We start from the raw sequence: 12,227 nt of genomic DNA on the forward strand, positions 1-12,227 counted from the left end.
ACATCTTCCTATGTTGACAGATAGTAACTGCACTAGTGGGGTGAGGATTTAATAATATGGCTAACTGTTGAACCACTGTGTTGTTTATTTGAAGCTAATATAAGATTGTATATCAACAATACTTCAATAAAATAAATAAATAGTAGAAGTGTATTGACAGTAACACTATTGATCATTCAACAAATTTGAGTGCTTACTTTTTTGCAGGTACTGAGAAATTTAGAAGTTTAAACAAAAAATTAGGTATAATTAGCGTGACCTCCAGGAACTTACATTGTTTTCTGATCTTTAAAAATCACTGTGTTAATGTTAGTTTCAGAATACTCGTTAATGTTAACATGATTCTTGAAATGAGACCACATACAGTGGTCTTCTAAGATAATTAACCTCATGTGTGACATTTTCCAAAGCAGTGGTTCATGAAATTCACCTTCTAATACAGTTTATTTGGTGGCCATTGGTGAGTGACCATAGGTGGGAGGAAAGTCTACTTGAGAGATGGGCTCTGGAGTTACCTGCCTTGTTTCAAATCCCAGGACCACTTAGGAGCTGTGTGACCTTAAGCAAGTTATTCAGCCTGTCAAAGCCAATCTTTTTTCATTTGAAAAAGGGGGGCCATAGTGCATTCATAATAGCAAGATACAAAAATTAAATGAATTGATGACTATAAAACAGCTGATAAAACTTAGCTGCTGTTGTGTCTATTTGACTATTATGAATTATATTTAGTGTTTTTTTTGAAAAATTCTAAAAACATCAAAAGAGAAAAATGTATTCATAATCCCACTCTTTCTTTAAATTTGTTAAAGAAGTAGAAGTCCACATTTTCCATCCTTCATTCTTACCTCTCCCCTTCCTTCCAACTCCCACCCTAGTGGAATCACTGTTAATAGTCCAGTGTATTCTTACCATCTTTTCCCAATACTTATGTAGCACAGCTGTTTGGTATTGAAATCTTAAAGAAGCAAAATGAGTCTAGAAGTTTGCATGAGGGAAGAGGGACTGTGAAAGCTGTGGCCTAACCAGTAAGACTAATACAGAAGCACAGGCAACCAAGTAAATGTAAAAAATTCTAGTTGTGCGTTTAGGCTGTGGGAAAAGAGTCCTCTTCCTAATTAGAATTCTATACGAGGGAAGGAAATACAGCCTCATTTTGAGACTATCACATGATAAATTTTCAATGCCAGTTGAATGTGGCGGTGAGCATAGTCCTTGCCTGTAGCTGCTTGCACACACTGCACTCTCTCATGCTCTGTGTCTTTGGCCTCTTCTCTCAGTCCAAGTAATCTGATATACTGTCCTCTCTTCACCTGATTCACCCCGATCATCCACCAAGACTCACTCCTCCAAGGCTAAATGCCCAGCTCTTTGCTTCAATAGTAGCTTGTGCATACCTCTGTCTTAGGAAATTAGTTTTTCTTTTTCAAATTTCGACCATAACTTCAACAGGGTGGTGACTGTATCTTCCTCATTTTTGTTTTCTTAGCACTCAACATGGAACTGGCATAAATGAAGATCAGTATATGTTTATAGACTTTTGGGGAAATTGGCTATTTTTTTAAATCCTGGTATGTACTCCAAATGGGGAAAAATGAAGTTAATTCAATTGTAAAATTGGCTTCATTTGAATTTTTTATATGTAAGATTAATTTGTCCTTTAGAAGAATCCTACTTTTTATGTTTGAAAGAAAAATAAAATCCTATCCCTAATATTCAAGTCTGCCTGTCTTCTCTCTCTACCTTTACAAATTCTCAGCAGATTTCCTCTTATCTTTCTTCATAGAAAAAGTAGAGACCATAAGGCATGAATTACGTTTCTCAAATTCCTTCTTACATCATCTTCATCTACTTTCTTGTGACCTTAGATGAAGAGGTAACTCCCTGTAATAGTAATCCTGTCTGTATTCCTAGTCTCATTCCTTTTCATTTCTCCATAGCTTCAACCAATATCCACCATTCTATCCTCTATCTACTCCTTTGCCTGTGGGCTCCATCCCTGCATCCTATGTGCATGCCCAGTTCTCTCATCCTCTGTCCTTTGAGTTAACTACCCTTGCAGTGGCCACTTTCACCCTTTATTCCTTTCATAGGTAAACATAATACTTTGTGCTTATTCAGCTTCTGATCATTTGCTGGCTCATGGAGGTCTGTCCTCTTCATGCTTCCCATGAACAGTTTCATGCTGTCAGCTTTCACCATGGCCAGTAGACATCCTAATAACTAAATACCATAGGCATGACCCCTTTGTTGCTTTTATTTAATTTTTACTATTATTATTCTGTTTCTGAAATTTCCTTCTCCCTTGATTTCTCTGACATAACTTCCTCTTGGGTCTTCTTTCACTTCTCTGTTACCTTGAAGTCTTTCCCTAAGGAATCCGTGATATCAGCTGCCTTCTATGTACCTAGGACTTCCAAATTAATACCTGTACTCTTCAGATCAAAACACTCAAATTGCTGCACATCTTCAATTCATATCCCACTTGAAATAAAAACTTTCCAAACTGAATTTATTATCTGGCCCATATTGCAACCAGTTGCTGTTAAAATTTGAGACATTGCAAAAAGCACCATTCATCATCCCTTCATACAAGTTAGAGACCATGGTGTCATCTTTGATAACTCCTTTGCAAGTAGTGGGTCATAAAACTTGGTAGTCTCTAGTACCCAAGTATGTCTTGATTTAATCTATGCATACCTGTTGTTACTGCCTTAATTCTGACCATCTTCATCCTCCTGAAGTATTTCAGTAATTTTCCATTGGTTTCTTCACCATTCCTATTCCTAGTGAGCCTGCCACCCAGGAGTCCACCCATTACTCTCTCACAGGAGTTAGCAAATAGGAATAGAATCATATCCTACTTCTTGTGAATCTTTAGTGACTCTCCATTTTCTGTTGAATGAAATCCCTACTCCTAGGTATGGTTTGTAGGACTGAACCTTCAAAATATGACCCCTGACTACTTTTTTGATCTTCTCTTGGTTACTTCCCACAGTGAAAGAGTGAACTGGTTGCACAAACACTAGGAGAAAGCGTAAGACAGTACAGATCAGTAAGACAAAATAAACCATTGATTTGCCTTTCTCCATGTACTAACAAACTCTTTAGGTAATCAAGTATTTCCTCTAGTTGGATTCACCTACTGCATTATGTCTTTGGGCAAAATGTGTCCTGAAAATATACTTAGATAGTGCTTTAAGCTAAATATTTCTTGAAAATAGCTGATGTAATTATGTACAGCAGAAGGTATACAAGTATTGGCCTAAGGTGGCACTTCTGTTTAAACTGATGCATAATTTAGAGTATAATTATCTCCCAGGCTTCTTTGACAATGAAATATTTAGCCCCATAAACATAATTGAAAATAACAAATTGTTGCTTTTAAGGTAAGTGTATTTTTGTGACAAATACCAGGTCTTTATGATTATTAGGGGGGCGCTAGGGGAATGGCACACATCTTTCCAATGTTTGTTGGTGGTATTGAATGTAAAATGCTGCTTATCTAGTTGATAAGGTGTTCTGTGATACACATTTCTTCATCCTACTCTAAGGACAGTGCTTTGTGGAGCATAATTCCTGCTGGGTGGTGCAAAAAGGAAAGAGTTTGGGAAACTAACATAAAGAAGGATATTTAAGGAGAGTCAACTTTGAATGATGCATCATCTATCCTTTAAAATGAATTGAACATATATAATGGGAAAACTATCATTTTGAAAAGGGTTGAATTAGCCATTCTTCTTTCTAGGGATCGGCTACAGCAGATTCAGGACTGTTTTAACCAGTATTCCTGTTAAATGATAGAGATGTTAATAGTGGTATAATGATTTTTTAAATGTGTGTTTGGGTATTTTTTGTCTTTTGTGTTTTCTTTAATTATCCATCCTCTGCACCAGAGGGAAGCTCTGAGAGCAGAGTGTGACTTTGTGCACTTCGGCTCCTTCATGCCTGACCACAGGGCAGCATGCAAGAATTGCTTTATATATGCCATCAAATGTTCATTTTAATTCTATTCCAGAGTTACACTGCATAACAGTTCAAAAGCTCACAGGACAAAAGAGCTGAAAAATAGTTTTAGCAGCCCTTGTAACTAAATTTTCAGGTGAAGCAAGTTGTGGAGTTTAGGGTTTACCAATTCCCTGCTTCTCTTTTAGCACTAAATGGATTAAAATTCATCCTAATACATTAAACATGCTTTAAATTATACATTAAAATTTAAAGGAAAATCTATTGTATGTGTTTTTGGCTTGATATTCTCTTTAAGCCTTTTTTTTTTTTTTTTTTTTCAATTTTAGGAAGGAGAAAAAATACGTCGACCAGTGCTGGAAAGATGTCACTGTAGGGGACTTTATTCGCCTTTCCTGCAATGAGGTCATTCCTGCAGATATGGTCTTACTCTTTTCCAGTGATCCAGATGGGATCTGTCACATTGAGACTTCTGGTCTTGATGGAGAGAGCAACTTAAAACAGAGACAGGTGGTTCGGGGATATGCAGAGCAGGTGAACAAAACGTGTTCCCGGTTGGTAACTTATTAACATTTTCCTTTCAGAAGATGACTGAGTTCATTTTCACATGTACAGATAAAGAGACTTTTGAATTCATGTTTACCATTACAAAATCAAATCCCAGGTTTACTCCATTTCCAGCTATCACTGAAGGTCTGTTATGTTTTATAGATAATAGGATATCATGACTTTGGAGTTCAAACATTTCAGTCTGGCAGTTCTGTTTTTTTTGGAACTGAATTAAAGGAACCTAACAATTATTTTGTAGTTTGGAAAATTATTTCACAGTAGAAGTAATAACCTTGTAATTTACCTTCCCGAAGTTCAGATTTTATATGTTATATTTAATTGAAACTAGGAATATAAATTAGTTATTGTTCCTTCAATCTATAATTACTTATATACCCAGGGCTTTTGAGACTTTTGTAGCTTCTCACGCCACAGAGTTTCTTGATGGTTCACTGTGTTGTGGTGAAGGAAACAAGAACTTTAAAGCTATATTAACATGGGTTTGAATGAATTCCAGCCCTGTAATTTAGTTACTGTGTACTTCAGCAAGTCACTTAACTTAAACACTTTATGCCTTAGTTTCCTTATCTTAAAAATGGAAATAATGATGTATCCCTCATATCACTGCTGTGAGACACAAATGAGGTAATATATGTACAAACATCATGTATAATGCCTATCAGTTTTCCTCCCCTTTCTCTGGAAATACTTAAGATGAAATAGTCCAAAATTTAATAGTCTCTTAGTTAAACTGAACTACTAAGACAGATTTCCTTCCTCTTGTACTTCTAAGCTAAATAATATTTTTGCCAAATAATACCCTTATCTTTAGATTTCATCACCTGATGTCACATTGGACCCATCTCTCTATCTGTGGATTTCATTTTGATCCTTTGGGATTGATATGCCTCTCAGCTTGCCATTGTCACTTTTGAAAGCCTTCCTGGGCCTATGACATTGGTAAAAATCTTATACAACTTGGAATTCTATTGCATGCCACTAAATTCCTACTTAGAGGGTGATACCATTGGATTAATCAGCACACTTTGGGTTCAATTAAGGGTAAGCACTCCAAAATCCCATGACCTGGATTATGATCCTGTTTCTAAACACCTTCTTGTTGAGACTTTTAGTAAATTACTGATCCTCTTCAGGTGTATTTCTTTAACCATTAATTAGACCTAAGCATAGTACCTACCTCATAGTGCGTAAAGAAAAAATTAGTTAATATAGTTAGAGTGCATAATATAGATTCTAGTACATCAAAACAACCACAAAAATAATAGCAAATCAAATCATAGATCATATAGCTGACATTTTCCATGTTTTCTATGATATACATACTAATATTTTATGAGATATATCAATAGAACTTATTAATAACCAAAAAGCCAAATAAGAACAAAGAAATGAGGTAAAGTCCATATGGCTTATTCTTATGATTCCATGCCTTATAGGGTCTAAGCCTGTGTTCCATTCAGGATTATTTGCTTACTGGTTTCACAAATGATTCCAAAATTATCATTTGATCCATTAGAGAATTTTGTGAGATACTAATGTCCAACTTATTTTTAAATTTTTTTTAATAAAATTGATTGGGATTAAATGCATGTGTGCTCAGGACCCACATAAACATTTAATCTCAGAAACTACCTGTATGGTTAAAGAACAACAAAAGTGTTTTTACCTTCTCGGTGCCTTCTAGATCAAAGTATTGTATGAGTAGAAGCTGTCTTCCGCAGAGAGTCCTGCTTAGATTCCAGTATATGATGCATTCTCCTCACCTGCAGATGCTTGTTAATGCTCTAGGACCATCTGATCCCATTTATTCATTCATAATTACACCTATACTTTTCTTCTTTTGGCAACTTGTGATATAAGTTTTGTGGCAAGAATGCCTTAGTTTTAAGAATTGGTGAAAGGATACACACTTAAATATCAAAGATTTACATACACATACATATATATATTTTTAGGACTCTGAAGTTGATCCTGAGAAATTTTCCAGTAGGATAGAATGTGAAAATCCAAACAATGACCTCAACAGATTCCGAGGCTTCCTGTGAGTAATGCATGACTTACCTTTGTAGGTGTGAGTGTAATCGTGTGTTGCAATTATATTTAAATTGATAAAATTTTTGTTTTATGCATACACAATTTAAATTGCTGAAGTTCATACATTTAGCCACTTAAAAATTTGGCTTACTTTAATAATTTGGTAAATATTTACATATTCATGTTTTAAAAACAACAAAACCTTGTTCTTATAATAATCCTGTAATCTCTTTCAGTGGTGTAAGAATGTTTACCATAAGCTCCATATTAAGCCTAAGACGTTGTTTGGAAAGAGGCGTATGGGCAGAACTGACAACTTAAGTGACATGATAGGGTCAGGTAGACAGTCCTGTGGCAAAAGTTATCCAATTATTTGGAAACATGTCTAAAAAAAATTGTGGGAAGCCATAATAGTATTCATTCTGGAGGCATCTTGTGGCATCTATATTCGTTTTTGCAAAGGCAGCTAGAATTTGGGGTCTTACCTAGTTTCAGGCCTGGCTTCTACCACTTTAAATGCTTTTTGCCTTGAGTCAAGGTATTTACTCTTTTTGATCTTTGTTTCCTGATTTTTAAGAGGAGACAATTAGGCATACTTCATAGGGGTAATCTTGCAAGAAAATGGTAGAGAGAAGAGAAAAGCTCTCCACTCAGTTTTTGAGACCTGAATTACCCTTCTACCCTTACAGTAATACCAAAAGTATACAAAGGTACTTAGGGAAAGATCAATACCCACATGAATATAAATGTAAAAACTCTGTGCAAAATTATAGCAAAGCAATCCAATAATATATAATACATCATGACCCAATGGGACCTATCCTAAAAATGCAAGGTTGATTTAACATTTGAAACTCCAACAATGTAGTTCACCATATTATCAAACTATAATTAACAAATTTAAAAAAAAGATCCATTTCATAGATGTTGGAAAACATTTGACAAAATCTAACTTCCATTCTAGCAAAATGTTTTCCAAAGTGGTTGTACCATTTTATAGTCCCATGAGTAATACAGTTGTATTCCAGTTCCTCTACATAAGGCATAAAGCATTAGGTATAGTCTAATTTAAATGCTTTTTCCCTAAAATCAGGAAGAAGACATGGATATTTGCTCTCACCACACTTTTGTTCAGGATTGTAGTAGAGGTTCCAGCTGTACAGTACAGTCAGACAAGAGAAGGAAATAAAAGTTAACAAATAAGAAAGAAAACTGTCTTTTGTCCACAGATGATACAATAGTTTTTGTAAAAAATCTGATGAAACCTATAAAAAGCTACTAGAATTAAGTGAGCTTAGCAATATCATAGGAAGCAAGATCAACACAGAAATCAATTGTATTTCTATATACTAGCAATGAGCAGATATTGAAATTTTTAAAAAGACAACTTCCAATAGCATCAGAAAAAAATGAAATACTTGAGGATAAATCTGACAAAAGATGTGGAAGACCTGCACACCAAAAACCACTGAGCACTGCTGAGAGACAGGGAAGATCTAAGGAAGCAGAGAGATGTGTATTGTTCATGGGTTGAAAGATTCAATATTGTTATATGTCACATTTTCTCCAAATTGCGTAAATTTCTCCAGATTCAGTGTGATCCCAGTTTAAATCCCAGCAAGGTTTTTTTTTTGTTTTTTGTTTTTAGAAATTGACAAGTTTATTCTAAAAATTTATGTGGAGATTCAAAGGACCTATAGTAACTAAAACGACTTGGAAAAGAAAGAACAGATTTGGAGGGCTAACACCACCTGATTTCAAGACTTCTTATAAAGGTACAATGATTAAGCTAGTGTCATTCTGACATAAAGATAGAATACATCAATAGAAAAGATTGTCATCTAGAAAGTGACCCACACATTTATGGACAACTGGTTTTTGACAAAGATACAAAGGCAATTTAGTGAAGAAAGGTTAGTCTTGTCAACCAATGATGCTGCAATAATTGGATTCCAAATGAACTTTAACCCATACCTCTTAACATTAAAAAAAATTAACTGAAAAATGGATCCTATCCTTAAATGTAAACCTAAAATTCCTGGAAGAAGACAAGGAAAATCTTTGGTACCTTGGATCTATGTATCTGATAGAGGACTTGTGTTCAGAATACATAAAGACATCTCAAAACTCAGTAATAAAAAAAAAAAATGCAGTTTTTTAAATGGTCAAAAACATTTGGGCAGACACTTCACCAAACAAGATATATGGATGACAAATACCTGTACGGAAAGATGCAAGTTAAAACCACAGAGCTACAACTGAGGATGTAGAGGAAATGGAACACTTAAATACTGCTTACTGGAATATAAAATGGCACAGCCACTTTGGAAAATAGTTTGGAAGTTTCTTAAAAAGTTAAACATATGCCCACCATATGATCGGGCTATTCCACTCCTAGGTAGTTACCCAAGAGAAGAGGAAACATTAGTCCATACAGTAACCGGTACACAAATATTCATAGCACCTTTATTTGTAATAGCCAAAGACTGGAAACAACTAAAATGTCCACCAAGTGAATGGATAAACTAATTGTATATATATACAATGGAATTCTTCTCAGCAGCAAAAAGGAACTCATGAGTGATACAGGCAACAACATGGGTATATCTCTAAATAACCATGTCGAGTGAAAAAAGCCGGCAAAAAAGAATATATACAACTGGAGTTATTTAGTCTCTTGAAAATGAAAGCTAATTGATAGTAAGAGAAAGCAAATTAGTGGGTACCTGGGATGCGAGAGTAGGAAGGATGGACTACAAAGAGGCATGAGGAAGCATTGAGGGGTGATGAATGTGTTTCCTGGCCTAGTTGTGGTGGTGGGGGGGGCCCCACTGGGACAGGATGTATTCTCCATGTTCTCTCCCCTCAGGTTCTCTCCTCAGTGATCGGACTTCCCTGAGCTGGCTTCGTTAACGCCTGTATTGAGAGCTGGCTTCAGCAATTTTCAGGGAAGCGTTTAATGAGATAATCAGCCCAGGAAGATAGAGTGGTTTCCTGTGGGATTATTTTTACCCACTAAACTAACTCCTTATCCTTTTTCCTGCTTTGCAATCTGTTTTCTTAAAATCAACAAAAATTGAAATGATCAAGCTCATTCTCTATATGATGCTTTCTCCGACATTCTTACTCTCAGGTAGAACTGACTTCCTCCCTATTTGTGCCCACACTGTAGGCAGAATATCAGATTTCTATCATGATATCTGTAATAGTTTATTATACTTACATTTTCTATGTCAGTCACCTCCTCTTAGACCCCAGGAGCCAAACCTGTCTGCTTTCTATCCTCAGCATCTGGGTGGGAGTGCTGGACACAGTCAGTGTTATATAGGATCTTGAGTGGGTGAGAGCTCTGTGTTGCCAGTCAGTGCTTCTTATAAAACCCAAAGGACCCAGGCCAGGAGTGCCAGATACCATACAACAATCAAGTACAGGACATGTTTAGTATTTGGGGCGGGTGCAGTCAAGGTAGAAACTGGTCTTTGATCTAATTATGGTAACTTAGAGTGATATAATGATGAAAAATAAGGATCCCAGGGAATTAATACTTACTAAAGAATTTTGGAAATGATGCTTTCATATGTTGAATCTATTCCTATAATGGTTCTAGGAATAACAAATGCATTGTTGATGAGGATTATGTGGTGGTTGCCTGAGAATTCTACATGGAAATGTAAATAATCTGACTTAATTTTCTAGTGAGTAGAATTAGATCAATGCCTGCCTCTATTTTTACCTCCATGCTATTCAGTTGTTGAATAAACCAGGTCATTTTGCCTGCTAAGTTTTCAATATTTTGGATTTGGCTAACTTCATTCTCACAGTGGTGATGAACATGTGTCTCTGACCTTCTTATTTCTTATAAACTGTCCAAGGGGCAATTTCAGAATCTCATGAAAGAAACGGTTTCTCTCCCTAGAAAGTGACAAATGTGTATATGCACATACATACACACACACATGCAGGAAATATTGCACATGATTTCAAAGGCTTCACAGATTCCCCTAACACCACAGACCCCAGGTGGATTTGCCCTTATAGAGACTTGTTTAGATTCTGTGGAGACAGCCACTCCCTATTCCATAATATCCAGAAGCCTGTGATGTCCCCGTGTCCCGTTGGTAGTTTGGTTAAGATTGGTGTTGTCAGCCTTATCCTTTATAAAGTTCTCTATCAGCCTTTTACCTAAAGATTTGGGAAGCTAGTGATTGTTATTACCTTGAGTAATCCTTAATTTTCTAATTCTGTCAAGAACTTTTCCCTCATCAGCTATTAAGTTACCCTAAAACACAGTTTGTACTAGAGAAATAGGTTCCTTATTTGGAATATTTTTGAATTTTTATTTATAGTTTTATTTATAGTACTAGAAGTTGGCAACAATGAATAATAGAAAACAGTGGCACTTAGAAACTTTTTGCATTGTTTTCCCAGCCAAAGCAGGTAACTGAAATAAGAAAAGCAAATGGGCCAGAGATTTGAAACCTTCCCAGTAAACAGCCAAAATTAGTACTCCAGTCAAGACAATGTAAAAAACTATGATTTTTATTTTTACACCCACACTTTTGCTATTTACAAATAATATGCTGTCTTTCTTGCAGAGAACATTCCAACAAAGAACGCGTGGGTCTCAGTAAAGAAAATGTACTGCTCAGAGGGTGCACCGTCAGGAACACAGAGGCCGTTGTGGGCATTGTGGTTTATGCAGGTTTGGTTACACTTCTCACTTTTTACCATTGCCTCCTCTCTGCTTTTCTACCAATTAACATTTTCCACTTACTCCAAATGCAGTCAACAAAAGCAGAACAGAAATTGTGTCTTGATAAAGTTCATCATTGGTCTGTTGTTTTTTTTTCTAATGGATCACAAAAGCAAATTAAATTCACAAGACATTATGTAACTACTCTTTATTAAACTGTCTGCCAGAGAGATTTTAAAGTATGACACGTCCCACCTGGCTTTCATCTACACATTTTCTGACACGTTGTGTTACCTATGTAGGCCATGAAACCAAGGCAATGCTGAACAACAGTGGTCCGAGGTACAAGCGCAGCAAATTAGAAAGAAGAGCAAATACAGATGTCCTCTGGTGTGTCCTACTTTTGGTTTTGATGTGTTTCACTGGTGCACTGGGTAGGTAAAAGTGGACTCTTTGCTGACATTGTTTCATCAAGATATTTTATTCATTTAAAAGTATTTTATTTTCAAAATGATATTTATGAATGTTTGATTTATGTAAGGGAGGTTTTATTTGCCAAAATGCATTCCTCACATCTTTTTCTCTCTCATTCTCTGCCCTAAAAGCAGTATGTTGATTATATCCAGTTACATCTGGCCCCAGTACAGAAGGGACCGGGGAGCAGATTTAAAGAGAGGGAGACAGACTTTGTAGCCTTTTGAATTTGCATTTGTTTCCCAAAACAAACAATTGGTGTTCAACCAGAAGAAATACCTCATCCCTTTTAGGAATAGGATTCTATATTTATATAATGTATAATATATATGTAGCATCCTTTTGATGTCTGTGTTTTTTGAAAGGTCATGGAATCTGGTTGAGTAGATATGAAAATATACTCTTCTTTAATATCCCTGAGCCTGATGGACATGTCATATCACCAATGTTGGCAGGATTCTATATGTTTTGGACCATGATTATTTTGTTACAG

At 35.8% G+C, this 12,227-nt stretch overlaps 1 protein-coding gene across 4 annotated transcripts in view; it reads left to right on the top strand.

Moving 5' to 3' along the window:
• ATP10D (ATPase phospholipid transporting 10D (putative)) overlaps nt 1–12,227 on the top strand; it is a 118,655-nt gene that overhangs the window by 48,764 nt on the left and 57,664 nt on the right. For 3 of the 4 annotated variants that reach the window (XM_036892582.2, XM_036892584.2, XM_036892583.2), the window contains 5 exons: nt 4,293–4,497; nt 6,489–6,574; nt 11,163–11,269; nt 11,563–11,694; nt 12,100–12,227. In XM_036892582.2, coding sequence (XP_036748477.2) covers nt 4,293–4,497; nt 6,489–6,574; nt 11,163–11,269; nt 11,563–11,694; nt 12,100–12,227 — 658 coding nt within the window. Of the gene's footprint in view, nt 1–4,292; nt 4,498–5,388; nt 5,473–6,488; nt 6,575–11,162; nt 11,270–11,562; nt 11,695–12,099 lie in introns of those variants that run through there. The other variant, XM_036892585.2, reaches the window with a different exon arrangement.

This window comes from Manis pentadactyla, chromosome 5 (genome assembly GCF_030020395.1).
Source record: "Manis pentadactyla isolate mManPen7 chromosome 5, mManPen7.hap1, whole genome shotgun sequence".
NCBI lineage: Eukaryota > Metazoa > Chordata > Mammalia > Pholidota > Manidae > Manis > Manis pentadactyla.